Genomic DNA, 26574 nt, shown 5'->3' with positions numbered 1-26574 from the left:
CTTTTTTCCACCGGATATTTTTTCCTGCTTTGTCGAAGATTATTTGACCATAGAGTTGAGGGTCCATATCTGGGCTCTCTACTCTGTTCCACTGGTCTATGTGTCTGTTTTTATGCCAGTACCATGCTGTCTTGGTGATCACACTCTCTTACACTGTTGGTGGGAATGCAAGTTGGTGCAGCCACTTTGGAGAACAGTGTGGAGATTCCTTAAGAAATTAAAAATAGAGCTTCGCTATGACCCTGCAGTTGCACTACTGGGTATTTACCCCAAAGATACAGATGTAGTGAAAAGAAGGGCCATCTGTAGCCCAATGTTTATAGCAGCAATGGCCACGGTCGCCAAACTGTGGAAAGAACCAAGATGCCCTTCAACGGACGAATGGATAAGGAAGATGTGGTCCATATACACTATGGAGTATTATGCCTCCATCAGAAAGGATGAATACCCAACTTTTGTATCAACATGGATGGGACTGGAAGAGATTATGCTGAGTGAAATAAGTCAAGCAGAGAGAGTCAATTATCATATGGTTTCACTTATTTGTGGAGCATAACAAATAACATGGAGGACATGGGGAAATGGAGAGGAGAAGGGAGTTGAAGGAAATTGGAAGGGGAGATGAACCATGAGAGACTATGGACTATGAAAAACAATCTGAGGGTTTTGAAGGGGCGGGGGTGGGAGGTCGGGGGAGCCAGGTGGTGGATATTATAGAGGGCACATATTGCATGGAGCACTGGGTGTGGTGCATAAACAATGAATTCTGTTACACTGAAAAGAAATTTAAAAATAATAATATCAATGCAATACTGAGTATAAACAATATCGAAGATATTTGTAACTGTAATAAGATAGTAAATATCTCATTTTCACTGGTTAAAAAAAAAAAAAAAAGAAAGAAAGTAATTCTCACTGAAGTATGAATGCCCAGAGGGAAAGCACCTGGGTAGCTTTTTAGCTTCACCACAGATAGACTTGGGGGTAAGGAACTCTGCTATGTTTGCCTTGTACTATCTCTTAATCTCCCTCTTTTTACTTTCCTCCCCTATAAATAGAGATGGTTTACTCAGATGGTTGGTGAACTATTCAGTTTCATCAGTCAGTGGGTCTGCAGCATTTATCTTTGATCAGTGAATGCCACCTCATCAACCTAAGAGATCTGAGTTTTCTCTTCCCAAGTCCTTCCTTGGTCTTCCCCTTTTCCTGCTCTCCTGCAGCTCTCTTGGTTTGGCCTCTCTCCACACTGTAGTCCCCAGTTTGAATGCGGTATCTACTCTAACGTGAAGAAGTCCTCATATACAGGGGCGCCTAGGTGGCTCAGTGGGTTAAAGCCTCTGCCTTCGGCTCAGGTCATGATCCCAGGGTCCTGGGATCGAGTCCCGCGTCAGGCTCTCTGCTCGGCGGGGAGCCGGCTTCCACCTCTCTCTCTCTCTGCCTGCCTCTCTGCCTGCTTGTGATCTCTGTCTGTCAAGTGAATAAATAGAATCTTGAAAAAAAAAAAAAAAAGAATTAAAAAAAAAAGAAGTCCTCATATACAAACATATGCAAGTTTTTTTAATGGATTTATTCAAATCTTACTCATTACAAAAATATTTAGAGGTGACATAGAATAAAAGATATGATAAGAGTAATTATAGTGCACAGTTATGAAACCAGATTAGATGCACCTGAAGTCACTATTTGGGTCCCTAAGAAGCCAAATGAAGCATGTCAGAGTTCAGCCTAGTCCTTCGGGTTCATTGTGGTTTATAAATAAATTCTGTCCCATGCTGCCTCCATTCTCCACCTATACTTTCCAGCCACTTCTGGTGATTATAACCAGCATGCTTGGGCTTTTGTTCTCCCTGGGAAGTAGAATAAAGGCAGTAGAGAGTAGAAAGCTGCCTCTTTTCTAGGTCCTACCTTCCTTGGAAAGCAAAAACAATGGTTCTGTTAACAGGATCTTTCTTTAGTCATTTTAGTCACCCACCTTTGGGACATCTTAACAAAACCCTTCCCTGGTTCCTGTAGACCAGTAGTTCCCAGTCCGAAGTGGGATTGGCTGGCCATGAGAATCATTTGGAGAGCTTAAAAATGTTCATGCCTGGGCCTCAACCCAGTAGATTTAGAATCTCTATTAGAGGGGCATCTAGGTGGCCCAGTCAGTTAAGCATTTGCGTTTGGCTCAGGACATGATCCCAGAGACCCAGGATTGAGCTCATCATCAGGCTCCTGCTCAGCAGAGAGTCTGCTTCTCCCTCTCTCTCTACTCTTCCCCTGCTCGTGTTCTCTCTTTATTTCTTTCAAGTACATAAATAAAAAATCTTTAAAAAAACAAAAATATAATCTCTGTTAAAAAGGCTTGGACAGGGACGCCTGGGTGGCTCAGTTGGTTGGGCGGCTGCCTTCGGCTCAGGTCATGATCCCAGTGTCCTGGGATAGAGTCCCACATCAGGCTCCTTGCTCCGCAGGGAGCCTGCTTCTCCCTCTGCCACTCTGCCTGTGCTCGCGCTCGCGCTCTCTCTCTCTCTCTCTCTCTCTGACAAATAAATAAAGAAAATCTTAAAAAAAAAAAAAAAAGGCTTGGGCATCTATATTTGTAAAGCCCCCTGGTGATTCTAGCATGCAAACAGGTTGAAATACACTTCTGTGCATTTTCACCTTTGGACTTCCTTCTTGCATTGTCTGCTAGCACTTCTAGGTTTCTAATATATTGTAATCACATATTCCTTGGGGCTGGGGGAAGGGATATAGGGAAAGCAAGGACAATGTCATTACCCTCACCCATAGGCAGTTTTTTTAAAACATAAACAGAAAATAATTCACACCTAAGAGGAACAAAATAATTATGTACGGCATACTTATTTTTTAGCAGCTTTTAGTAGTTAAGAAAACATGGGCATATTTTACTTATTCATATATTAATATTTTTATTCAGATACCACTTTATTATAAAGGCAATTCATTTTGTGTTTAGATGCAATACAGTAAGTCCAAATGAGCAAATTCTTTATTTTTGCATGTTCTTAGTGACAGAACAGTTTTGGGGAAATAGAAGCAAATTCTATCCAAAGTCCATCCCTATGATGCACTAATGGTCATTAAGAAGGCAAAATTTATAAGGATCTGTCTTCTTTTGAGGCTAAAAGATACCTTTGCATGCCGCTTTCCTAACGGTACATGGGAGAGGAATGAGGCACAAACAAGTCAACTGTGAGAAAGAGGGAGCAGGGGACTACAGCTGGAAGGACTGTCGCCCTGAACGACTCCTCAGTCCAGGATTTATTAGATACAAGATAACAACAAAGGAGAAGAAAAGAAGGTTATACAATAGCCATAGGTCTAGTAGGTAAACAAGAAGGAATGAGTCATATGTTGGTCACAAGTGTTAGAGGTAAGCGAGGTAAACAAGAAGAGGAGTAAGGTGTGTCTGGTCCAGCCGCATGAATTTGTAGTTGAGCAAGTGCACTTAAAGGGATTACCTTAATAGCAGGCTTTCTGTGAGGTCGGGGACACAACAAAAAAGGGAAGCAGGGCGGTATTCAGCCTTGAGCCGGGCAGGTGCACCCAGCTGCTGGGCTTCAAGGACCTGTATCATCCCTTCCACCAGAGGTCTGCAGCTAGTACATGTTTTTCTCAAGGTCATCTTTAAGCATGTTTGCTTGACCAATACAACTCCTCATTAGTTAAAGTTATATTTTGAGCAGTATATTATTCTGAGGGATGGTTACATTTGCACAGACAGGATGAGAAGCATTTATTCAAGCGAAATGTGCTGAATTCCCCTGTGGGGGGCCAGTGCTGCTCCAGGGCTGTGTACGGGGCTGCAGTTTGAACTTCCCCTATCATGCTCTTCCCCTTACATCCTATGAGTTGATTATTCATATCCTTTACCTCTCATTGAATCATCTGACAATATTTTCATCTTCTTGTTTTCTATCATTTTTTTTTCTCCAGTGGTTTCTGTCATCATCATCAACTTTCACTTTGGTCTTGGTCTTTTGGATCTCATTGTTTCTGAATGTTCTACAATTCTTCAAGGGTTCTTATACAGAATTCAGCCGGTTTTATATTTCTTAAAACTTATAAACATCCATTAATTATGTAAAGGAAAAATTCTCAAAGGCAGTTACAGCCTATTTTAGTCTGTCAGCCTTCTCCAGAAGCTGACTTAATTTTGTCACCATTATTAGACATTCCACCTGAATTTAGGGGAAAGTACAAAAGCATTTGACATATACGTAAACCAGCAACTCATTTACCTACATCTGGGAAGTAGATTCTTCCTCATTCAGGACTTTCCAGAAGGCTATGAGCACTAAAACTGAAATTTAACTGCTCTAACCAGGCGTCTCACCCAGACAGCCTCCTGGCTCACTCAGCTGGCATACATGTTTTTACTGGCACCACCAGTAGTTTGTTTTTTATTGAATTTCTATGTCTTTGGATGGACCACACCTTCAGCTGTGTACACTTGGTCCATTTCACTAATTTACATTACCCTCTTGGCTCTTGGAGGCATTTGAATTTATGACCCCTCATAAAAATGGAAATCTTTCTGAAAAGTGTTATGTCCTTCCCAGTCTCCTTAAACAGAATGCGTGGAATATAACTTACTCTTTCTTAATAATTCACAGTTATCATTGTGAAACTCAGTGATTATACCATGCATAAATGCCCTTGTGGATTATGCAGGTTTTTGGACACTCAGTAGTCCTGGGCTGCTGTGCTTCTTGAGTTTTTGTCCTTTCCTGTCTTATCATTAACCACGTCATTTCATTGTTACCAGTGTGACTACCACCACTGCCACCCCCCTCACAAATACAAACACAAACACACATATCTCTTTTGACACACACAAACTCTTTTTAACCCTTGACATTTCTATGGACTAGGAAACAAGAAGGTGATTTAATTAGAATTGTGGGCAAAGGAAGAGTAGAGAGGCTCTGAGTTAGGAAGTCCTTAAGGAAGATACCTCTTTATAATAGATAAACATTAGTAAAGGTTCTTCATTAACCATTTTGACTGTCCAGATACCTTCATTGCAATTATAGGCTCTTAAAACACGGGTTGGTAAGTGCATGACTTCTGTCTAATAAGAGTTAGCAGTTGAAATTCTGAGCATTGGATTTCCCACAAAGAACCAAACACTCACTAAGCCAAATAAAAAGCATGCCCACTGACCTTCAATTCTTGGCCGTCGCTGCCAATTACAAACCAAACAACTAGAAACCAATAGCCACAGATGTTGTACTTTTCCTTGAGTTGAGTAGGAGGCATCAAGAGTATCTGTGCACCCAGCCCTATAGTATGAGTCATTCATGTTTATGAGAGCCATTTTTCCTTAACTGGGCAACTGTGGCCAACATGGCCCAGCCAGGAACCTCTTCTCATTCTGCACTCAGGCCCCTAGAGCAGCTCACTCAGATGGGCTGGAGATGCCTTGCTCCCCTCACATCCAGTAAGGCCCACTGCCCACCCCAGTCTCGGTTTTTGTCCCTCCTCACCTGAAGTGACCACCCCCACAAAATTTCTGCTTCTTATCTCTCTCTCCCTGAGCCTTCCTGGTCAGACTTTCTTAACCCTTTGTTCTCATTGCATTGCTTCTAAGTCAAGATAAACTTCAATCTGTCTCCCTATTAGCTAGAGGAAAAAAAAAAAAAAGTCTGCTTTCTTCAATCCCCATCATTCACTTGGTCCTCACCTTACTGCAGCCCCCAGCCTTATAGCCAGTCACATTTATCTCCTTGCTTTCCTACCAAACACTATAGTCATCCCTACTTCCTGCCTTTGCCCTTGCTCTTATGCCCTTCCAGAACACTATCTCTTTTCCTCTTTCTGTCCAAATCCACCCATCTAGGTCTCTCCTCAAGAGGACCATTGCCAACTACTCTGCTCCTCCATGACTGCTCCTTCCATTCAACTCCTTACAGCTCCCAAACGTTTAAGCCTTCCTTTTCTTTTCCAACTGTCCTTGGGCATAGGTCCTGGAGTAGAGCAGAGGTCTTACCCAAAATCTCTTCAGTGGCTCCTGCCCAATTTCCATCCCTCTAAATACTAACATGTTCAAAGAACACAGCTGAGCTTGTAAATAAAGACCCTAAGAAGAGCTAGGCTTCTATTTGGAGAAATTGCAGTATCTCTCCCACAATGATACATTGCCTTTCCAGTTTTATGGAGAAAGTGTGGATGGGCTAGATTCCCAGATAACTAGCAAAGAAAGGGCAAGTCAGCCTCCTCCCCTCCCCCAACCACCCACACTTGCCAGACAGCATTTAAAATGCACTTCAGTAAGGTCAGTCTTTTCATTTGAAAGGGAAGCAAGTCTTGATGTTCTGTTTCTCTCATTTCATTAAGGACAGAGGTCATCCCCGGAAGGGGAAGGGTAGTTTCCAAGAGAGGACTTGGAAGTATTGGAGGTGGAGTGGGGGAACTCTCTCATCCTTTCTTGTTAGCCTGCTTCACCCTTTGAAGAGAACAAGCCCAGCTTTCATACTGAATTATTTTCAGTGTGGCCTCTGCCAGGACTCGGCTCTCCCGAGCTGAAGCAACACCCGGAAGGATTGAGTGATAGTTCAAGGTCAGACAAGGTGTCCAGACAGGATAAGCCAGAGGAGATGGCACTAAGACAGCTGGGAGATAAGGGAGTGTAGAAGAGAAGAAGGGAGAAGGCAGGGTATATGTGTTAAATGGAAGTCAAGGGAAAAATGGAACTTGGAAATTTCTGCCCCCATGCCCCTCTGCCATCTCTGTCTGTCAGTCTATCTCTCTCTCTCTCTCTCAAACACACACACACACACACATACACTCCTGCACAGAAACACATTCTGCCCTTCCCTTCCCCTTCTCTAACTCCCTAAGGCATTTCTATAAATAAACAATAAGACTTGAGCCTGCTGGAGGCGTATTATTAACTCTTGCAGTGTTCTGGCTGTAAGTGTGTAAATCCTCACACTTTTCCTCACTATGGCTGCATAGCCTTTTCAGCATGTCATCTTCACCTGATTCCTACATCTTAAGGGCCCTGTGAGCTTCTCTTCACCAGGCACAGAATCGTGGGCACCCCACACCCACACTCTGTAATTCAAGACATATGGTAAAAACTGTAATTCAAGACTTGTGGTAAAAGAAAAGAATGGGATACTATGAGAGGAGATGTCCATGCCCTGGAAAAAAACTTCTTGGGTTCAAATCCCAGCTCTGCCCCTTACTGTGTGCCCTTGGGTAGATTACTTAACCTCTCTGTGCCTCAGCTTTCTTACATATAAAATGGTGATGATAACAGTACCCACCTCAGAAGATTAGTTAGATAAGAAAATGTAAGTAACACTCTTAACATGGTAACTGGTACATTAATAAATGCTCAGTAAATCTTAGTTCCATGAGGACATGGATTGAGGAATCCAGGCACTTCACAGGCATTCAGCAACATTTGATGACACAGTGAATAAAGGAGAGTATCTGGGACTACCTATTTGAGATCGGGTAGTTAGAGTAGACCATTCTGAGGACGTGAAGAATGAGGGGGACATCAGCCAAATAGCAAAGGGAAGGCAAAGGGAACAGTGGAATTAGTTACCTTATCCTTCTGATGATAAAATTTCTTCCAAGTCCAGTTTAGGCAGATTGTACTTGTGTCACTTTACATAATAGACCTAGAAAATGTGCCTTGGATGTTTTAATACAACGTGAAATAGAGTTATAAGATGCTAATTTTCTAGAGACCAAAGGTTGTAACTCCTGGGAGAGGAGGTCCTCCAAGTGCCTCTCTCCCTATCAGAGCAGTGCAGCTCTGACAGCGCAGTCAGGAATGCCACCATTTTCCTTGCCAGTGAACTGATCAGGAGTCTTCTGGAAGCCCCTGGCTTCTCCAGGTCACATTGCTTATCTACAAAGGACTCAGAGACCAAAGCTCTTCCCTTTCTCTGCAATACCACCCGGGACAGGGTCCCTGCTCCCCACCCAAGGCCAACCTGTAAAACTCTACAGAGATTGGCCTTGACCCACTGCCCCTCTATGGCCCCCTGTAACTGACAGCACACTACCCCCGCCACCACCTTCTAAGAGACAAGTTGGAGGGCAGCTAGACCAAGAACCAGGGTGAAGAAGGGTGTAGGAGCAGAGATAGGTGGGAAGGGCATGCACAAAAAAAGCAGTGAATAAAGATCAATGGAAGGATGGTGACAGTCCCCAAGGAACTAAATGGCTGAGATGTGAAAGAGCAAGCAGAGTTAGGGGAGTTAAAGCCTTCCAAGATTCATGGGGCCCATGGCAAGAATGCCACGGGAGGCCACAGCCTGGCTAGTTCCCTTCTGTCCCCCACCCTGACTTCATCTTGCACCCCTGCACTCTTATGCAGTGGACAGGAGAACTCTCCACTCCATCCTCCAAATAGCTACCTCTCAGGACCAAGGGTGCAGCCACTGCTGTTTACTCCACCCTCAGGAGGACACACTCAGGGCAGAGGCAGGAATGGGACCTGGAGGTGGGTTCATTTGGGGAGCAGGGGTCCAGGGGTACCATGAACATAGTCTAGAAGGAGATAGATGTATGGGCCTCGGGTGGTAGGACGTCATTTTCCCATGTCCCAAGCTAAAACAGTGGCATGGTCTTCTACTCTGCCCTCTCCACATTCCCCAATACACAGTTTATCTCTGTCTGAGCTCCCTTAGCTAAAATTTAACGATATATATATATATATATAATATTAAATTTAATATTAATATTAAATATAATTTTTATTTTTGTATGCTATTAATTTTAAATAGACATTAAATATTAAATTTGATATTAAACATTAACATATATTTAAGTAAATTTATATTATATTATATTACATTATATTATATAAAACCTGTTTGTGATGAGAGACCAGACTTTGGAAATTGGAAAAACAAAAAGAATATTTCAAGGCAGTCTCCACCTTTGAGAAATAAGAGAATCTACCATGGGGCCGCCTGGGTGACTCAGTCGGTTAAGCATCTGCCTTCAGCTGAAGTCATAGTCATGATGCCTGGGATCCAGCACCATATGAGGCTCCCTGCTCAGGGAGGAGCCTGCTTCTCCCTCTCTTCCCCGCTTGTGCTCACCCGTCTCACTCATGCTCTCTGTCATTATCTTTGTCTCTTTCTCAAATAAATAAAAATCTTTAAAAAAAAAAAAAGAGAGAGAGATTGAGAATCTACCTTCTATCATATCTTAAGTCACAGGCATTCAGTGGCTGTATCCACCTGCAGCAGCCTTAAAAGCGTGACAGATCAAATGGCATTTCAAGTAAATATTTCCAACATAAAGTTCTAAGATCCAAAAACAACTTCATGACATTGACAGTTGTTATGAAAATAGTTTAAATGCACATATATATCATATGTTGCTTACTACCAGGGTGGCTGCTTTGAGGGTTTGTTTCAATTTTTTTAAGGTTCCAACTAAGGACTTTGATAGCAACTAAATCAAGATAACATAACATAATTAAAAAAAAAAAAAGGAAAAAAAGTTCTGGCTAGATGTTAGGTTTGATTCCACATGACCTAAACAGTTAGAGCTGGAGTGTCAGCTTCCACAAGGAAAGGAGTGTATCATTAATCCAGAAATGGATATATGAACAAGTAGTTTATAGACTAGTAACTAGGATATATCCAAAGATTAATTTTTAAAAGTTGCATCATCCAACAGTGTACATTACCAGACGTTTGAATCTGTGTGTGTCTTTGGTTTTAGTCATCTTTAGTTAACTATGAATCTGGTCCCAGCATTATAAATGACCGAGATAAAATATTTGCTGGAGGACTTAGGTATTAGCATGTGACTCACCAGCTCCTCTGACTCAGTAGACCCATGCCTGTCATGAGCTGTTAATACCTAGATCCATTAACAGAACATGAGAGGGCCAGAAAGACTATGTGAACCTGTACCAGCAAATATCCAGGACCCTCCACTGGCTATCTTTATGATTGTATCCTTTTGTGATATGTGGCATCTATATCTTTTATTGCTTTATATGGCAAGTTTTGGGCACAAGCGTGACCTGATTATTGTTTCCAAGCACAGTGAAAGTAGATGATGATATAATGCAGTTGGAACTGACCCCAAGATGGGAGGGACCTCTCTACCCAAATTTGACCCACCCTTAGTATAGGTAAATAAAGGCTGAAAGACTTTGCTCAGATTCCGAATGACAGGATGGTGTATAGTCGTAGGTGTTAGGATGAGCAAGGGGCTTTTACTCCATTTAGAATGTTAAATTAGGAGGGTTGTTGCCATGTTAGATAGAACTGCCCTTTCCTGTCATCTGGAAACCCAGGTGTGAACACCAAGAAGTTAGAAAATAGCTGGTCCTGAATAGAAATACCTAAGGATATAGCTTCTGTTTGTTTTTGTTTTTGTTTTTAAGTGGGGGAGGGGCAGAGGGAGAGAGAGGATCTCTAGCAGGCTCCACGCTCAATGCAGAGCCTGGACCCAGGGCTCAAGCTCACCACCCGGAGATCATGACCTGAGCTGAATGAAATAGAGTCAGATGCCTAATCAACTGAGCCACCCAGGTGCCGCAGGATTTAGCTTCTGTTTTTATTTCTGCAGCAGCAATGAGAACACAAAGGAAACTTCTACTCAACTTGATGCACTCTGGCACCTTGAAAGGTTAGGAAAAACATAAAAATGGCCCATTGTGATGAATTCAGACCACATCCTAAAGGCTGTCAGCACAATGGTTTCAAAACCCAGATGTTCCAAAACAATCCGTTATTCTTATGGGTTACATAGGGAAGAGATCATCCCAACCTCCCCTCCAAAAATATTGAAAAGAAAATAAAAGTTCTATATAGGATGTGAATGGAAAAGTTTCTACTGTGCTTATAGGTATCAATAAAACCTGTCTTAAATTTTTTATTATAAAGTCTCATTTACATGTGAGATATATGTAAAATGTATATGTGAGAATTTTGCTTAAGGAGGAAAATGTTAGTAATTTTTTTTAAAGATTTTATTTATTTCTTTGACAGACAGAGATCACAAGCAGGCAGAGAGATGCAGAGAGAGAGAGGAGGAAGCAGGCTCTCCGCCAAGCAGAGAGCCCGATCCGGGGCTCAATCCCAGGACCCCAGGATCATGACCTGAGCCAAAGGCAGAGGCTTTAACCCACTGAGCCACCCAGGCACCCCAGTATTTTTAAATATTCTTTGAACCCCTCCCCAATTCTTTCCATCTTCCTCCCCAGAAGTAACTTCAGTGCCACATTCTACTTATTATTCCTTTGTTTTCTCTTATTATAGTTATAGACCTAGAGAGATTTGTAAAACATCTATACATCCAGGAATGTGTGGGGTTTTGAATCTAATGTAAAATAATCATACTGGATGTATTTTCTGTAACCTGCTTTTTGCTCAGCTTTATGTTTGTCAGATTCATTTGTGTTAGCAGGATTAGCTGCCATTCGTTTTCACCTATGCTTGAAATAGGGTTTATCTATCCAGTCTACTGTCAGTGGACATTTATGTTGGTTTCAGTTTTTGCTTTTACATGTAACACTGTTACAAACATATTTCTGTATCTCCTGATATATACCCTCTGGCGTATTCTCTGTAGGATACACACATAGAAGTGAAATTGCTAGGCATCTGCAACTTTGCAGTGCTAAATTGTCTCCCAAGTGGTCATACCAGTTTATACACTCACCAGCAGGGTATGAGACCCACTGTCTGTCTACAAGCTCACCAACACTTATTTACAGATGTCTTAGCTTTTGCCATTCAGATGGATGTGAAATAGTATCTCATTGTAGTTTTAATTTGCATTTCCCTGTTTATTAATGAAGTGAAGAATCTTTTCATATGTTTGTTGCCATTCCTGTTTCCTCTTACATGAAATATCTGAGTCTTTTTGCCTGTTTTTCTGTAGATTTTTTTTTTCTTATTAAGTATCAAAGTTCTCTGCATATTTGGGTTACTAATCCTTTGTCAGTTAAAACTTCTCCCAGTTTGTAGCTAATCTTTTCACTTTATCTTTTGATTTAAAAAAAAAATCTAAATTTTAATGCGGTTAAATTTATCAGTGGTCTTCTGTTGGTTTGTGTTCCTTTATCTTATTTATTTTTTACTTTATTTTATTTTTTTATTTATTTGTCAGAGAGAGAGAGAAGAGCGAGAGTGAGCACAAGTAGACAGAGTGGCAGGCAGAGGCAGAGGGAGAAGCAGGCTTCCTGCCAAGCAAGGAGCCCAATGTGGGACTCGATCCCAGGACGCTGGGATCATGACCTGAGCCGAAGGCAGCTGCTTAACCAACTGAGCCACCCAGGCATCCCTGTGTTCCTTTGTCTTAGAAATCCTTTCCAATTCCAAAGTCCTAAAGCCTTCTATATTTTCTTCAAAAAATTTTCAAAGCTTTCCCTTTTTGCTTTTAATTATTCAAGCCCCTGGACCTAGTTTTAGACCAAAGCATGTGGGAAGGTCCTGGTTTCATGCTTTTACATGTGGAAAACCGTCTGCTCCTGGTCAGTTATTGTGAACTCCATTCTCTTCCAACTTGCTACCATTGCCAGCTCTGTCACAAGCCAAGCCTTCACCTATATGTGAGCTGTTTTCTCGGCACTCTAATTTGTTCCACTGGAAATTTATTTAACCCTGAATTTATACCCCATTGTAACAGTCATTGTAATTTTTTTTTAAATTTTTTTTTTTTAAAGATTTTATTTATTTATTGGACAGACAGAGATCACAAGTAGGCAGAGAGGCAGGCAGAGAGAGAGGAGGAAGCAGGCTCCCTGCTGAGCAGAGAGCCCGATGCGGGGCTCGATCCCAGGACCCTGGGATCATGACCTGAGCCGAAGGCAGAGGCTTTAACCCACTGAGCCACCCAGGCGCCCCCAGTCATTGTAATTTTATAAGACATCTTGGTATTTGCTACAGCAAATCCCCCCCTCCCCCACCATCTTCAGGAAATTCTTGACTCTTCTTGGGTCTCTTTCTACTTCCACACACATTTTAGAAGCAATTTGTCAATTTCTTAAAAAAAAAAACTATTGATATCTTGGTTTTGATTGGCTTTCCCTAAAATAGTAAATGTCTTCATGATATTAAATGTTTCTAACCACAAATATTGCATAGCTTTTTATTTGTAAATTTTTTATTGCCTTTCAATGTATACTTATAATTTTCTCCTTAAACATCTTTTTTTTTTAAAGATTTTATTTTATTTATTTGACAGAGAGAGAGATAGAATCACAAGTAGGCAGAGCAGCAGGCAGAGAGAGAGGGAGAAGCAGGCTCCCCGCCGAGCAGAGAGCCCCATGCGGGGCTCGATCCTAGGACCCTGAGACCATGACCCGAGCCGAAGGCAGAGGCTTAACCCACTGAGCCACCCAGGTGCCCCCTCCTTAAACATCTTGTTAAACTTTTGTTATATTTATCCCAAAGACTTTTGGGGTAAGATTTTATTTATTTATTTATTTGTCAGAGAGAGCAAGCGTGCGCAAGCAGGCAGAGGCGGAAAGAGCAAGGAGCCCGATGCGGACGTGATCCTAGGACCTTGGGATCATGACCTGAGCGGAAGGCAGCGGCTTAACGGACTGAGCCACCCAGGCATCCCTATCCCAAAGACTTTTTATATCATTACTGTTATTGTCAAATATTCTCTTTTTTCAAAAATTACCTTTTCTGTTTATTGCATATATATAGATTGATATTCAATTCACTTTTGGATATTGATCCTTGTATTAGTCATCTATTTCTGAGTAACAAATTACCCCAAACTTAGTGGCTTAAACACAGACATTTAGGGGCACCTGGGTGGTTCAGTCAGTTAAGCATGTGCTTTTGGCTCAGGTCATGATCCCAGGGTCCTAGGATCAAGCCCAGTGTGGAGCCCAACATCAAGCCCCACAGTGGGCTCCCTGCTCAGCAGGGAGTCTGCTTCTCCCTCTCCCTCTCCCCCTGTTTGTGCCTGCTCACTCTCTCTCTCAAATAAATAAAATCGTAAAACACATACACGAACATTTACTATCTCATATTCTTTTAAGTCAAAAATTTAGAAGCAACTTAGCTGGGAGGTTTTGGCTCAAGGTTTCTCATTAGGTTGTAATCAAGATGTCAGCCAAGAGTGCAATCATCTGAAAGCTTGACTGGGACTAAAGGATCCATTTCCAGGCTCTTAGGAGACCTCAGTTCCTCACCACATGGGCAACTCCAATAGGGCTGCTCACAGCAAGGTAACTGACTTCCCCTAGTGCAAGCAAATCTGAGAGAGAGAGAGAGTAAGCAACTAAAATGAAAACCACAGTGTCTTTTATAGCCTAATCTTGGAGGTAGTATGACATAATTTCTGCTGTATTTTATTGGTTACACAAAGCAACTCTGGCACAGCATGGGAGGAAACTATGCAAGGGTATAAATCTCAGAAGGGCAGGACCATCGGGGCCATTTTGTAAGCTAACTGTTAAAATTTATATCCAACAACCTTGCTAATTCTCATTTATTCTAATAATAGTAGTCGATTCTTTTGGATTTTCCATGCAGGTAAACATATTACCTGTAAATGATGATAATTTTCTTTGTTTCCTAACAATCCTATATTTATTTATTTATTTCTTGCTTTACTTAACTGGCTCAGATTTCCAGCACAGTGTTTAGGACAGGTGGTAATAGAAGAACTTACCTTAAAAGGAGTTTCAACATTAACAATAATATGGTGTTTGTATTTATTTGCTTTTATTTTTAGTAAATACCCTTTTCCAAATTTCCCTTTATTCTTAGTTTTAGGGGTTTTTTTCCATTAAGGATGTAAAATTTTATAAACATTTTTTGACATCTATTGGGCTGTGTATTTTTATTTCCTTAATCTATTTATGTGTCAGGTTATAGTAATTGATGTTCTAATATTAAGCCAATCTTTGATTCTTAGAATAAACCCAACTTGATCATAATACATTATTTTTTCCACATTTTAATAATTTGTCATTTGTAAATTTTTGTATCTGTTAATAAGTGAGATTGGCTTACAACTGTCCATCCCTATACTGTCCCCAGTAGGTTTCAGTATCAAGGTCATGCTAACTCATTAATAAGTTGAGGAATGTTTCCTCTTTTTTATATATTCTGGAATATTTTATATAAGATTAGAAATATTTGACCATGGGGTACCTGGGTGGCTCAGTTAGGCATCTGACTTCAGCTCAGGTCATGAACTTAGGATCCTGGGATTGACCCCCAGGTTGGACTCCACACTCAACAAGGAGCCTCCTTGTCCCTCTTCCCCTTGTGTGCACGCTCTCTTTCAAATAATAAAATCTTTAAAGATACACACACACATACATGTGTACATTTATTTATTTGATCCTAGGGGTATCTGGGTTACTCAGTCAGTTGAGCATCTGACTCTTGATTTCTGCTCAGGTTATGATCTTGGTCAGGGTCATGAGATCAAGGCCTACCTGGGGCTCTGTGTTATGAGGGAATCTGCCTGAGGTTCTCTCTCCTTGCCCTCACCCTCTGCCTCTTCCCCACTCCCTCTCCATAATAAATAATCTTTTGAAAAAAAAATTTGATCCTTAAATGTTTGATACAACTCACCTGTAAAAATATCTGGACCAGGTATTTTGTTTGTGAGTAAATTCTAAGCCACCAATTTAAATTATTAATCTTAAATGTTTATAGGACTAGTCAGTTTCTCTGTTTCATCTTGAAACTATTTGATCCAACACATTTTAGAAATGCTCCACCTCATCTAAGTTTTCAGTTATAAACATGAAGTTGTCCATAATGCCCCAGTATTTATTTATGCATTGCCTATGACATTTTGTTAGCTGCTGCTTCCTGCATCTTGTCAAAGACTTATCTTTTTATTGCTTTGTTAATGGAATTCACGTTTGATGAAAATTCTTTGGGACTTAGGTTAAAGGCACACTTTTAGGGAGTACTTGTGTTTGCTTCTACTGAGCACCTGTGGGTACTGCAACCAGGGATCATTTTTAATAATTTTTGGTTTGACGTTTTTCAGAATACAAAGAATGTGAATTCAGATTGCAAATCCGTATGAGGGCCAGATTGTGGTTATGAATTTTAAGAAGTTTGTTTTTTCCCTCTACCCAGAGGTACAAGCATCTTTCCTAGTTGAATTTCTAGAAGGGTTATTTTAATGCAGTTGTATCCTTTCTTGGTCCTAGCTATGCTAGATATTCTAGATACTATGCTAGATACCACCTCCCAGCTTAATGGACACTAACCTTCATTTCTGACCCCTTAGCAACCACAGATGTTAAACTAGTATTGATCACCAGGGGATTAGCAAGTGACTTCAGGACAACTGTCAGCTTTAGTATACATTTACTCTCTGGGGTCCTGCTTTGCTTTTTATTTAGGGGGCAGAGGCAGCCTTTAAGGCCATCCTTCCTTTCTTCCCAGCTCAGCAATACTCTTAAAATGTATTATAGTTCAAAATTATAGTATAGTTCAAAATTGTCTAGCATTTTCAGGTGTTTTGTCCTGGAGGAATATGAGGGGAAGGGGATCTAGACTTTTTTGTATTTTCAAGGCCATATTCATCTTGATCATGGTGTACAGGGTGTCATTTGGGGTGTGCTATCAACTACTTCTTTAAGTACTAGAACCCCTAAAATTTTTCCTATCCAGGCTAAGATCCTGGTTGTAGACACTTCCTGTCAAGCAAGATACACCTGTAGCCAGATACAGCCTGCAGGCCTGTTGTTTACAACTAACCCATGCAGAAGCCCTTTCTGGAACTTTAAGAACTGAATTACAACTCAAGTTTCATAGACCTGCTGCCTCTCACTGCAGGGGCTGACCCTCTCTTCAGTCCAGGACTGGTGCCCATACGCTCTCTGTGCAGCTCCAACCTTTGCCCCTTCAGGTAGGTGCTGGAGCTGAAGAGGTAGGTAGAGTAGCCCACTCCAGCTCTTCCCACACCACCTCCTCCATTTTAAAGCTGGAGTGGCCCCCAAGAGAACCCTGACACAGCAAACAATATGCATGAGCAGCAGTTAAGTACCAATGGGGATAACTGAAGAACAGTCACAGCAGCTTAAGTCACTGTTCCTGGACCCTAGCCCTAGTGCACTAATGAGACTGGAACCATCTGAATACCCTCAGGTGAATCCAATTCCTGGTCCAAACTATCTTTGCTCAGTTCTTGCAACAGGACAATCTCAGTTGATGGTTTATTTGACTTGTGGCTTTTGAGAAAGAAAACATACTCTGGTCTTATATCAAACGCTTTTATTTTTAAAGAAAAGTTCACAGAGGATAGCTGTAGGACAGTGAAATACTTAGAATAGAAAAACTGTGGGTGCTAGCCCAACCTCAAACACTGTCATAGCAGACTTATTCCAATATACTTTTCCAGCATGGCAGATCACACCTGTTAAAATTAACTGCATTCTCTGAATACCTCTCAATGGATGTGCACACTGACAGATGCCAACATTTGAGGACTTCTGTTCTTAACATCTTATAGAATGAATTTAAGCACACCCCAAAACAATTCTATTATAATACATCCAAACAATTCACATCTATTTAAAAAAAAAAATTGTACTTCAAATTGGTAGAAAGACTTAAAACAAATAGGCACAATAGATTGCTGCTTCGATGTGCAAAGTACTGGATTCTTGAACTGAGAATCTGTTTCAGTCCTCACTTCCAATATCACATGGAAAAAGTGTGGCAGAAAAATGAGTCACCTTCAATATGAAGGATGCAAGTTGTATACACTGGCAACACTCTCAAAGATACAACAGTATTGCAAAAGGGATGCCAGTATACAGAGTGGACCTTCTTATAAAGTCAAACACTCATGAGTTATCAGATGACTCTTCAGATATTTGGGATCAACACAGTATTCTGGCTCCATCAAGGCACTTGCAAAGAGCAATCTTTTTACTGAGTCCCTGAGCATGATGCCTTGATCACAAACAAGATCACTCATAACCTAAGGACTGCAAAGCCAGATTTGCTTAAACTTTCCCCAAATCGTGTTTTTCATAAATCACGTTTGAAAAGAAAGGCTTCATTTAAAATCTTGCTTCTCCAGAGTTTAATTCACCTTTCCCCAAAACCTCCCAACACACCTGAGGTTTGGTTTTTCTCCACAAGAATGTAGAACATGGAATCTTCCCTCCCCGCCCCACAAATTATTTCCTTAAGAGAAAACTGTAAAACCAACTTAAAAACACAAAGTAACCTTACATTTTTCTCACCAACAGTGAAGTATCAGACTGCTTCTACTCTGACTTGAGCTGCAGAGCCCTTGTGTGTGCACTTTTCAGACATTCCTCATACCATTAAAACAGCTTTCCATCACCATCAACTGTCCTTTCTCAACCTTTCCTTGCCCAACGTGAAAGCTTGTGAATTGAGACGGGAGGAGAAAGGGCACTGAACAGTATTACTTTTTAGAACAAAAACAGGGTTCTAGGATGTTACTTGATCCTCCAAAGCAAAACAGTATCATCATACAGACCGCAACAGTAAATTCTCAAGAAGCTGGTCTTTTTGTAGCCAGGTCTCAAAAGCTCAAAACTAAACCTAATAAGGCAAGTAGCACAGACTTCCTAATATTGAGCAATACAGACCTAGAATTACATGGAAAATGCACCAGGTCAAAACCAGTCACTAAGTTACTTAATCATCGGTAAGAGGCCAAGTTCTCCATTCTCCCCCAGCTCTGCCATTCTGGGAAAAGCCCACTGGCCAGCCTTGGACTGCCAAAGACGGATGACTCTGACTCAGTCTTGGGGGGCACCTGGTGGAATGCACAGTCCTGAGATGCCATCTGTGTCTGCACTCCGTCAGGTTTCCATTGCACATGGACAATTCTGTAATTCTGACCCTCGTTGTTGTCCCAGAAAACCTGCCCGTTAGCATGGTAAGAAATGCAGAACTCAATTTTCTCCTCTGTTGGAATGACAGAGGGTAAGTCAATGGCAAATGAGAAAGTGTCACTATCTGAGCCACCATACACATTTTTCATGTAGACACAGTCCACATCAGTGTAGCTTTTCCAGGTATCAAAAGTGATACGAATCTGAACCTTCTTCTCAAAGCTCATGTTTTTCACTTTCACAGTTCCAGTCACTGTTCGCTCCTGCAAAGAGCAGTTCTCTAGACAGACAAAATTCTTCTGAAAATGGTTCCGAAAACTTAAGTAATCAGTTGAAGGCTGCGGAAAATCTAAAATCAAGTTTTTCTCCTCATGGAGTTTTAAGCCAGAGGAGATATCATTAAGGTCCAAGAGATCAAACTGGAGATCCCACGTGGGTTCTTCTGGGAGGTCTGAGAAGACATGGATGGCAGTGAGAGAGAGCCCCTTGGAGTCAGCAAACACAACCCGCTTCTTGGCTTGGTCGTGTGAATGCTTCCACTCATTCTGTGATTTAGATTCCTGTTTTATATTGAGACACGATTTCAGAGGCTTTAATTTGTTCACGAAATTTCTTCGTTGGAGATCGTAAGGGCCCAGGAAACTCTTCAGAGGTGGCGAATGAGCCAAGCAGAGCCTCATGGCCACATCCACTGGCATGACTGAACTTGTCAAAGGCCTCGGATCTAAAACCTGGATCATTCTGAAATACAAAAGAAGAGGGGTTATCACCTGGTCTGGAAAGCTCTTCCCCAAGTTCCAAATATGTATGTAATACTTCTGTACTATTTATATGTATGTATGTATGTACTATTTATATGTACTATTTTTGTACTGATTTAACTATAACCAGCACAGTAAGCATCAGGGATGTGCTATCATATATAGTCAAAGAAAACAGTATTAGACGATCAGATTTGCATCCTATGTTTGGCTATGTTCTTGACAAACTGCAAGGCCATGGATTAACTGCTTAAAACACTTGGAAGGGGCTGTTTGTGATCATCTCTAATATACCTTTAAGAACCAATTTGCTGTTCTAAGCCAATGGTTCGCAAACCTGTCTAGTCACAATGGCCTAGAGAGTTGGTCGTCTTTTTTTCTTTAATGCCAATTCCTGGGACTTAGAGCCACTGACGTAGAACCTCTTGGGGGTGGGGACTGGGGCTTTCCAGGTGATTCTCACGAGCAAAGAGGTTCCAGAACCATGGGTCCAGACTCTGTGCTCCCTCTGGCAGCTCTGCTGATTTTGCTATTAAATTGATTATATTTCTCTGGAAAGGTAATCCACTTCAAAAGAAAAAATATAGCAATAGAATTCTCAGGGAGCAGCAGTTTTGAGAGTGAGAAGGCTGGAAAAATGAAGTTAGAGGATTAGCTTTGCACTTTATCGTGTTCATCCTCGTTTTTCAATAACCAACTGAAATGCCTGTCAGCAGTTCATGCACTTACAGAAAAACTTCACATCTGTATTTCATGTAAGATATTCATGACAAATACACATAGAGGGAAAAAGCTAGTTACCTGAAAATTGGACTGTTTTTGTTATATATTGTCTACACGAATTTATAAATACTTAATGGGAAATACACCAAAAAGTTACATCTCTCCATGCAGTAGGATTACTTATCATCTATTTTTGTCTTTGTACTTTTTTGGTATTTTCTAATGTTCGGCAATGGGTATTTATAAATAGCAAGATAATAAAGCTATTTAAAAATTTAAACATAACTATGCTCAGCAGTATTAAATTCAGAAGTGTCCATCAGGTTTTTTTCTTTTCCTGGCCTAATTTAGCCCTCCATACACATTGCCAAGCTCATGATTTTTCCCCCATCCTATCTGTACAGATAGGAGTTATGTGTGTGCACTGTACATGACATAGCTCAATCTGTCTTCAGTAACTTCACAGCAGCTCTAAGTACACAGGCAAATAAATGGTCATCAACAGATAATGTTAAGAACATGCACAGCATTTATTTTTATGGAGGCTTACAAACTTAGGACAAATGAAAGCTAAAGCTATATTTGTGCATCTAATAATAGTTAACAGGGTTTTTAGAGAAGTCTTCTGTTAAGTAAGCCACGTCTGGAGAACCTATTTAAAGTAGTTTTATGGAAGGTTTTTGGTTTTGGGTTTTTGTTTTGTTTTGTTTTTTTACATTTTTACTTTTTGCCCTTACAGTTTTTAGGGTCTGGCAATTTCCCTGGAATTTCAAATCCTGGTCCAGAGTTTAAAAATCGTCATTTGCTCAGACTTCGCGGTTCCCCATGGTTTACTACAGCAAACCATGACCAAAAAGGTGCAGGAGGGCGAAAGAATGCAGCACACCGTACTGCAGTGTCCCCGCTCCGCTCCCCCCCCCCCCCACACACACAAGCCAAACTCCCCAACCAGGAAGGTCAAGATGCGATTCCCAAAAGCTGCCCCAGTTCTTAGGACATTTGTGCTGGATCAAGAGCGAACAGTCAGAATCCAAGAGGCAGTCAGAACTAAAGCTGACTCACGTTAAAAGCTGCGGTTTGGGATGCTAATCACCAAAATCAGCTTTGCCTAAGAACTTCTGAAGCAAATCTCCACAATCCGAGTCTTCCCTGGGGACAGATTCAACTCCACAGTTAGCCAGCTAGCCGTCCTCCGGCGTCTCCATCTGTGGTGATGCCTTAAGGACCACGCCGCCCAACCTCCCTACAGCTGTGCACACCCCTCTACTCTGAGACGGGGAGTCTGCGGTGAACCTACCTGGTGCAGCTCATTAGGCAGAAAGGCGGCGGCGGACCGCGAGTGCCGGCTCTCGATGGTCTGCGTGAGTTCGCACCCACTTCCGCTCCGTCAGGATTCGGCTGGAGCTCCGGCGGATTGCGGGTGCGGCGCGGGAGAGGCCGCTTATGGGCTCCGGAACACGTGAACCAGTCCCTCGGACCAATCACCGGGCGGCTGGCCCCGCGGCACGACCAACCAGCGCCCGACTAGGGCGCGAGCCCTCGCCCAGGGAACGTGACCGCCGTGGTGCTCCGGAGAGTGCTGGGGACTCGGCCAGCAGCTGGTCGGAGCTCCGTAACGCGAACCCTGGGCGAGGGGGCGTGGAGGCCGCATCGCGAAGCACATAGCGGGTGCAGGCCAGGAGAGAGCCGTAAACCTCGTCCGGGCTGCGCGCCAGCTCAGTAAGGCTGCAGGGAAGGAAATGCCTTTTGCGTCGTGAGGCGTCGGTACACAGTTAAACCTAAGCGCAGAAGAGTTGTGGGTCCTTTCAAAGGTATATTCGAAATGTTTAAATTGTTCACGGCTTGATGTATCTGCTTATCTTCTCCCTCGCCTTAACCTTGAGCAATCAGAGGTTGGCTGCTTGTTTTTTAATTAGGATGAATCAAAATGCATCACAGTGGATGAAGACTGCTAAGAATTACCAAATTCTCTAACAAATGTTAATAAATTTCTTTATTAGCCCTTCAAACAGGACGTCGCATTTAATTACAAGGCACTTTGTGTTTCCATTTATTCTTCACTTTCTCTCTTTGGAAGAGAAAAGTAAAGCCAGAAACCAAATGGCCTTTTTTGCTCACGTGGATGGTCAGCCACAGAGCCAGTGGTCAGTCCAAATCCCTCAACTCAGTTCTGACGTCCTTTGGCAGTGCGGTGGAAACCAAAATGTTAAAATATCTCCCTGTAAATTTCATGACTCTTTCCCAAGCCAGTTACTTTTGCTGAGGTTTCGTTACTTTGTTTAGTTTGGGGAGTTTTTAGACCATCAGTTACAACCATAAAATTAAATTTCCAAGTTGAGTATAAATTATTTTTCTAAAACCCACGTCCTAGCTCTCCTCTATTAACTTCGAGATCTCCTAGTCAATTAAAATGTACAAAATGTACAATGTAAAATGTAAAAAAAAAAAAAATCCGTGTCTTTTAAATTCTGTCAAACACTGGAATTTTTGGAGTTACTAAAGAGAAAGACCCATGCTGAGTATCACCAGGGAAGGTACTCAGTGCTTGGATTTGATTTTTGGAGAACACCTCCAACTAGTAGTAGACCTTCTAACCCCTCAGCACAATCAAAGCTAACAGAAAGTGACATAGTCTCTGGGTTTGACACAAAGATGCATGAATCTAGCCAAGTTCTAGCCTTGACTTCCTCACAAAGTGGAAAAAGTAGAATTGTTCTGAGGATTACATAAAACTGTGCTGACGAGAAAACAGCACAGTGTCCAGTGCATGTATTCAACCCCTGGTAGTTCTCAAATCAGTACCCTAGCCCTCAGTTTTAGTTACTGTTCCATTGCCACAGGTGGCCAGTGCCTGAGCTAGTTTACGGATAAATAGCTACTGCTTATTGGGCCTTTCCTATGTGCCAAAAACTGTTCTAAGTGTTGTATGTGTCTTACCTATTTGTTTTTTAGAACAACCCTACTATTTTTAATCCCATTTTAGAGATAAGGAAACTGAGGCACTGAGAGGTCAAGAAATCTGCTCAGGATCTCATAATTAGAGCTGGGATTAAAACCTGGCTAATGCCAGAGCAATAACCACTGTACGGTACTGTCTTCCTTTAATTACCCATCATCAATTAGAATGATAGGGGTGGAGGGTGCCTTAAGTATTACTGGCTTCAAAGTCTTTTTTTCACAGATGAAGAATCTAAAACTCAGAGAAGCTAACCTCTTGCCCCGGACTGGTTAGATCAGAGCCAAAACTAAAACACTGGGTGGAGTTTTTGACTCTACTCATGATCACATGTTGACGAAAGTGTGTATTACCAGTAAGTTCCGGAGAAACATAAAATAGTAAGACTATATCATCATCCCATTTTAGAGGAAAAACGTGCCTGCATGGAAAATAAAATATAGTCTCCCAAAATGTTAATAGTGCTTATTTTTAGATGGTAAGATTAAGAGTAACTAAAAATTTCTTGGCCGTTTTACTTCTTTGTATTTTTTAGTTTTTCTACAAATAACAGGGACGTCTTCTGTAACTAAGAAATCTTCCCCTCCCTCCTTTTTTTTTTCTTTTGGTGGGCAGCAAAGCAAGTTTCACTGTGCAATAGCAAAGTGATGGTACAAAGCTCCTGAAGAGGAAGGGGACCCTAATAGGGTTGCCACTGGAGTTTCTAGTCTAGTGGGTTTTATGGGCCTGTCGGCAGGCTGTTTTAAGCTGATTAACCTCCCTGTGCCTGTCATCCAATCACATTTTTGTCACCTATTGATGGTAAGGGAAAGGGTGGAGGGCTCCTTCCAGGGTGGTGTAAAATCCTCTTAAGGGTGGTTTCCTCTCGGGGGCAGGTCCTGTCCCTCCCTTCTTGCCTTCCAGCTACCCTCCATCACTCTCCCCCACCCACCCAAGAGGTAACCATAGCTGCTCTTAGGGAAAAGGGGGTGACAACCGATCATAGCTACTTCCTGCTGGTCAGGGGTGTTGAATGGGGCAGCGGTCAGGGTTCCTCTCATGCTGATCTATCAAGGAGTCCCCTGTGGATGTCTGGTTTGACTTCCATGTGAGGCGCCATTGGAACCACCACGATTTGGAGTTTGATGACCTTTATTCTGGAAGATATAAAGTGGGTTAGGCTATTTAGGAGGCAAGACCCAAAGCACAGTGCAAGACCGAGTGCAGCCAGGAATTCAGCGAGAGACAGAGGATGTTTTAGTGAACTCTCCACATACTGTGAGGAAAGGGCAGGCAAAAGGCCCTTCAAGACTAGTATATCCCTCATATATTGTGCATTGTCTTTCCTCAATAGCAGGGTCTTTCCTGGGTTATGGAGCCATCCCAGACTAGGGGGACAACCATAAGGGTAGTTGACCTGGCGGCTGATTTTGCTGCAGAATTGGCCAGTCTGTTCCCTTCGGATACTTCGTCGTTCCTTTTTGGTGCCCCTTGCAAGGTGTAACTGCTACTTCTGGGGGTTGATACGGCATGTAGATGCCGCGTGATTTATACTTGATGGGAGAACCTGAAGCAGTTAGAAAATGTCGCTTTGCATATTGTACCATGGGCACGTAAAACCAGGAAGGCGTATGTGGAGTCAGTACGTATGTTGACTCTTGCCCTTACTGAGCTCTAAAGCTCGGGTGAGGGCCCTCAGCTCGACCAGCTGGGCACTTAGCCCAAGTGGGTGAGGGTTACTCTCTGTTGTTTCATATAAAGAGACCACGGCGTATCCAGGCTTTCCGGTGCCCTGTTCAACAAACGAGCTCCCATCAGAAAATAAAGTCTGTTCTGGATCTCCCAGGGCAGCAAAGGTTTGGGTTTTGATTTGCTGACAGTCATGCTCTGGCCCTGTGCCTTCTTCAGAAGGAAGGTGGCGGAATTTAAAGTAGAGCAGGTTTTTTATTTGCATGACTGGGCCTTCCAGGAAAAGTGCCTGGTACTGCAGAATGTGACCGCCCATGAGCCACTGACTTCTATCAGTTGATGGGGGCCTTGGATATTATGAGGGGTATAGACAGTAAGATCCTGTCCCAGAGTTAGTTTTGCAGCTTCCTACTGTCTGTTGAGCGTCCCCCTGGGGTCTGGGTTAGGACACCCAAGGCCATTCCTTTTCTTTTTTTAAAATTATTTAATTTTTTATTTGACAGAGAGAGAAATCACAAGTAGGCAGAGAGGCAGGCAGATAGGAAGGGAGAAGCAGGCTCCCTGCTGAGCAGAGAGCCCGATGTGGGGCTCGATCCCAGGACCCTGGGATCACGACCTGAGCCGAAGGCAGAGGCTTAACCCACTGAGCCACCCAGGTGCCCCGGCTATTCCTTTTCTTTACAGAGAAATCATTTTAAAGGATTTTAAAACTTTCAGATTCAGGACACCTGGGTGACTCAGTCGGTTAAGCTTCTGTGTCCAGCCCAGGTCATGATCCCAGGATCCTGGGATCAAGCCCCACATCAGGCTCCTTGCTCAGTGGGGAGACTGCTTCTCCCTTTGCCTGCTCTGCCTGCTACTCCCCTGCTTGTGTGCGCTCTCTCTCTCTGACAAACAAATAAAATCTTTAAAAGGAAAAAAAATTTTTTAAGATTCAACTAACATATATTGCCTGCCTACTAGGTACCAAGAGCTGTGTTGGAGGGTTTCATATACTTAGGCCGCTTACTCACACAGTCCGTTTGAGCTTGTGCTTGTTTCCATTCATGCTGCTTTCTCTCCTGCCCCCTGGTGCTGACTGATGCCGTGAAAGCTATCTCTCTGAAGTCTCTAAAATAGAACTCAGGAAAACGGGCTCTCTCCAAAGAGGAGTCAACACTCAATAAACCTTTAACTAGGTTCACCTCATACCCCACCTTTAAAACATTCTTCTGATAGAACAATCTGGGCACAGGTGTGAAGGTGTAATGGTTGGTGCCAAAAGTAATGGTGATTAAAGAAACAGTGGTTAAAATGGCTAAAGTGAAGAACACCACCTCAGACGTGTATGGAATCTCAGGTGGGGTGAAGAAGAAGAGGGGAACAATTAAAAGATAAAATGGGGCACCTGGGTGGCTCAGTCAGTTAAGCGTCTGCCTTCTCTCAGGTCATGATCTCAGGGCTCCTGGCTCAGCAGGAGCTCCCCCTGTTTGTACTCAGTATCAAGTAAATAAATAAAATCTTTTTTAAAAAAGATTATATATTTGGCCTCTCTAATAACCTATTGGGAAGAAGGACATAGAGGTAAAAAGACCAGTAACCATACCAGGTTGGCTAAGTAAAAGAGGGGTCGTATGAACATTTTACGCTTTTGCTATGTGTCCATCAGAACTTGA

General features: G+C 42.2%; 1 protein-coding gene and 1 long non-coding RNA gene across 2 annotated transcripts in view; one reads left to right on the top strand and one right to left on the bottom strand.

The window, feature by feature from the left end:
- Positions 1-22732, top strand: part of LOC308355235 — a 50184-nt gene extending 27452 nt beyond the window's left edge. The window contains exons 2-3 of the long non-coding RNA XR_013967940.1: positions 19056-19616; positions 21035-22732. This is a non-coding gene — a long non-coding RNA (uncharacterized lncRNA). The remainder of the gene's footprint in view (positions 1-19055; positions 19617-21034) is intronic.
- PPP1R3C (protein phosphatase 1 regulatory subunit 3C) lies at positions 17193-21709 on the bottom strand. The gene is made up of 2 exons (XM_080823320.1): positions 21593-21709; positions 17193-19552 (listed from the first exon to the last, which is right to left on the bottom strand). Exons 1-2 carry the CDS (start codon positions 21604-21606, stop codon positions 18616-18618), a joined length of 951 nt encoding a protein of 316 aa, XP_080679446.1. The 5' UTR covers positions 21607-21709; the 3' UTR covers positions 17193-18615.
- Positions 22733-26574: the final 3842 nt, after the last annotated feature.

This window comes from Martes martes (genome assembly GCF_963455335.1).
Source record: "Martes martes genome assembly, chromosome: 14".
Classification (NCBI taxonomy): Eukaryota; Metazoa; Chordata; class Mammalia; order Carnivora; family Mustelidae; genus Martes; species Martes martes.
This window is presented reverse-complemented; position numbering and strand designations above follow the sequence as displayed.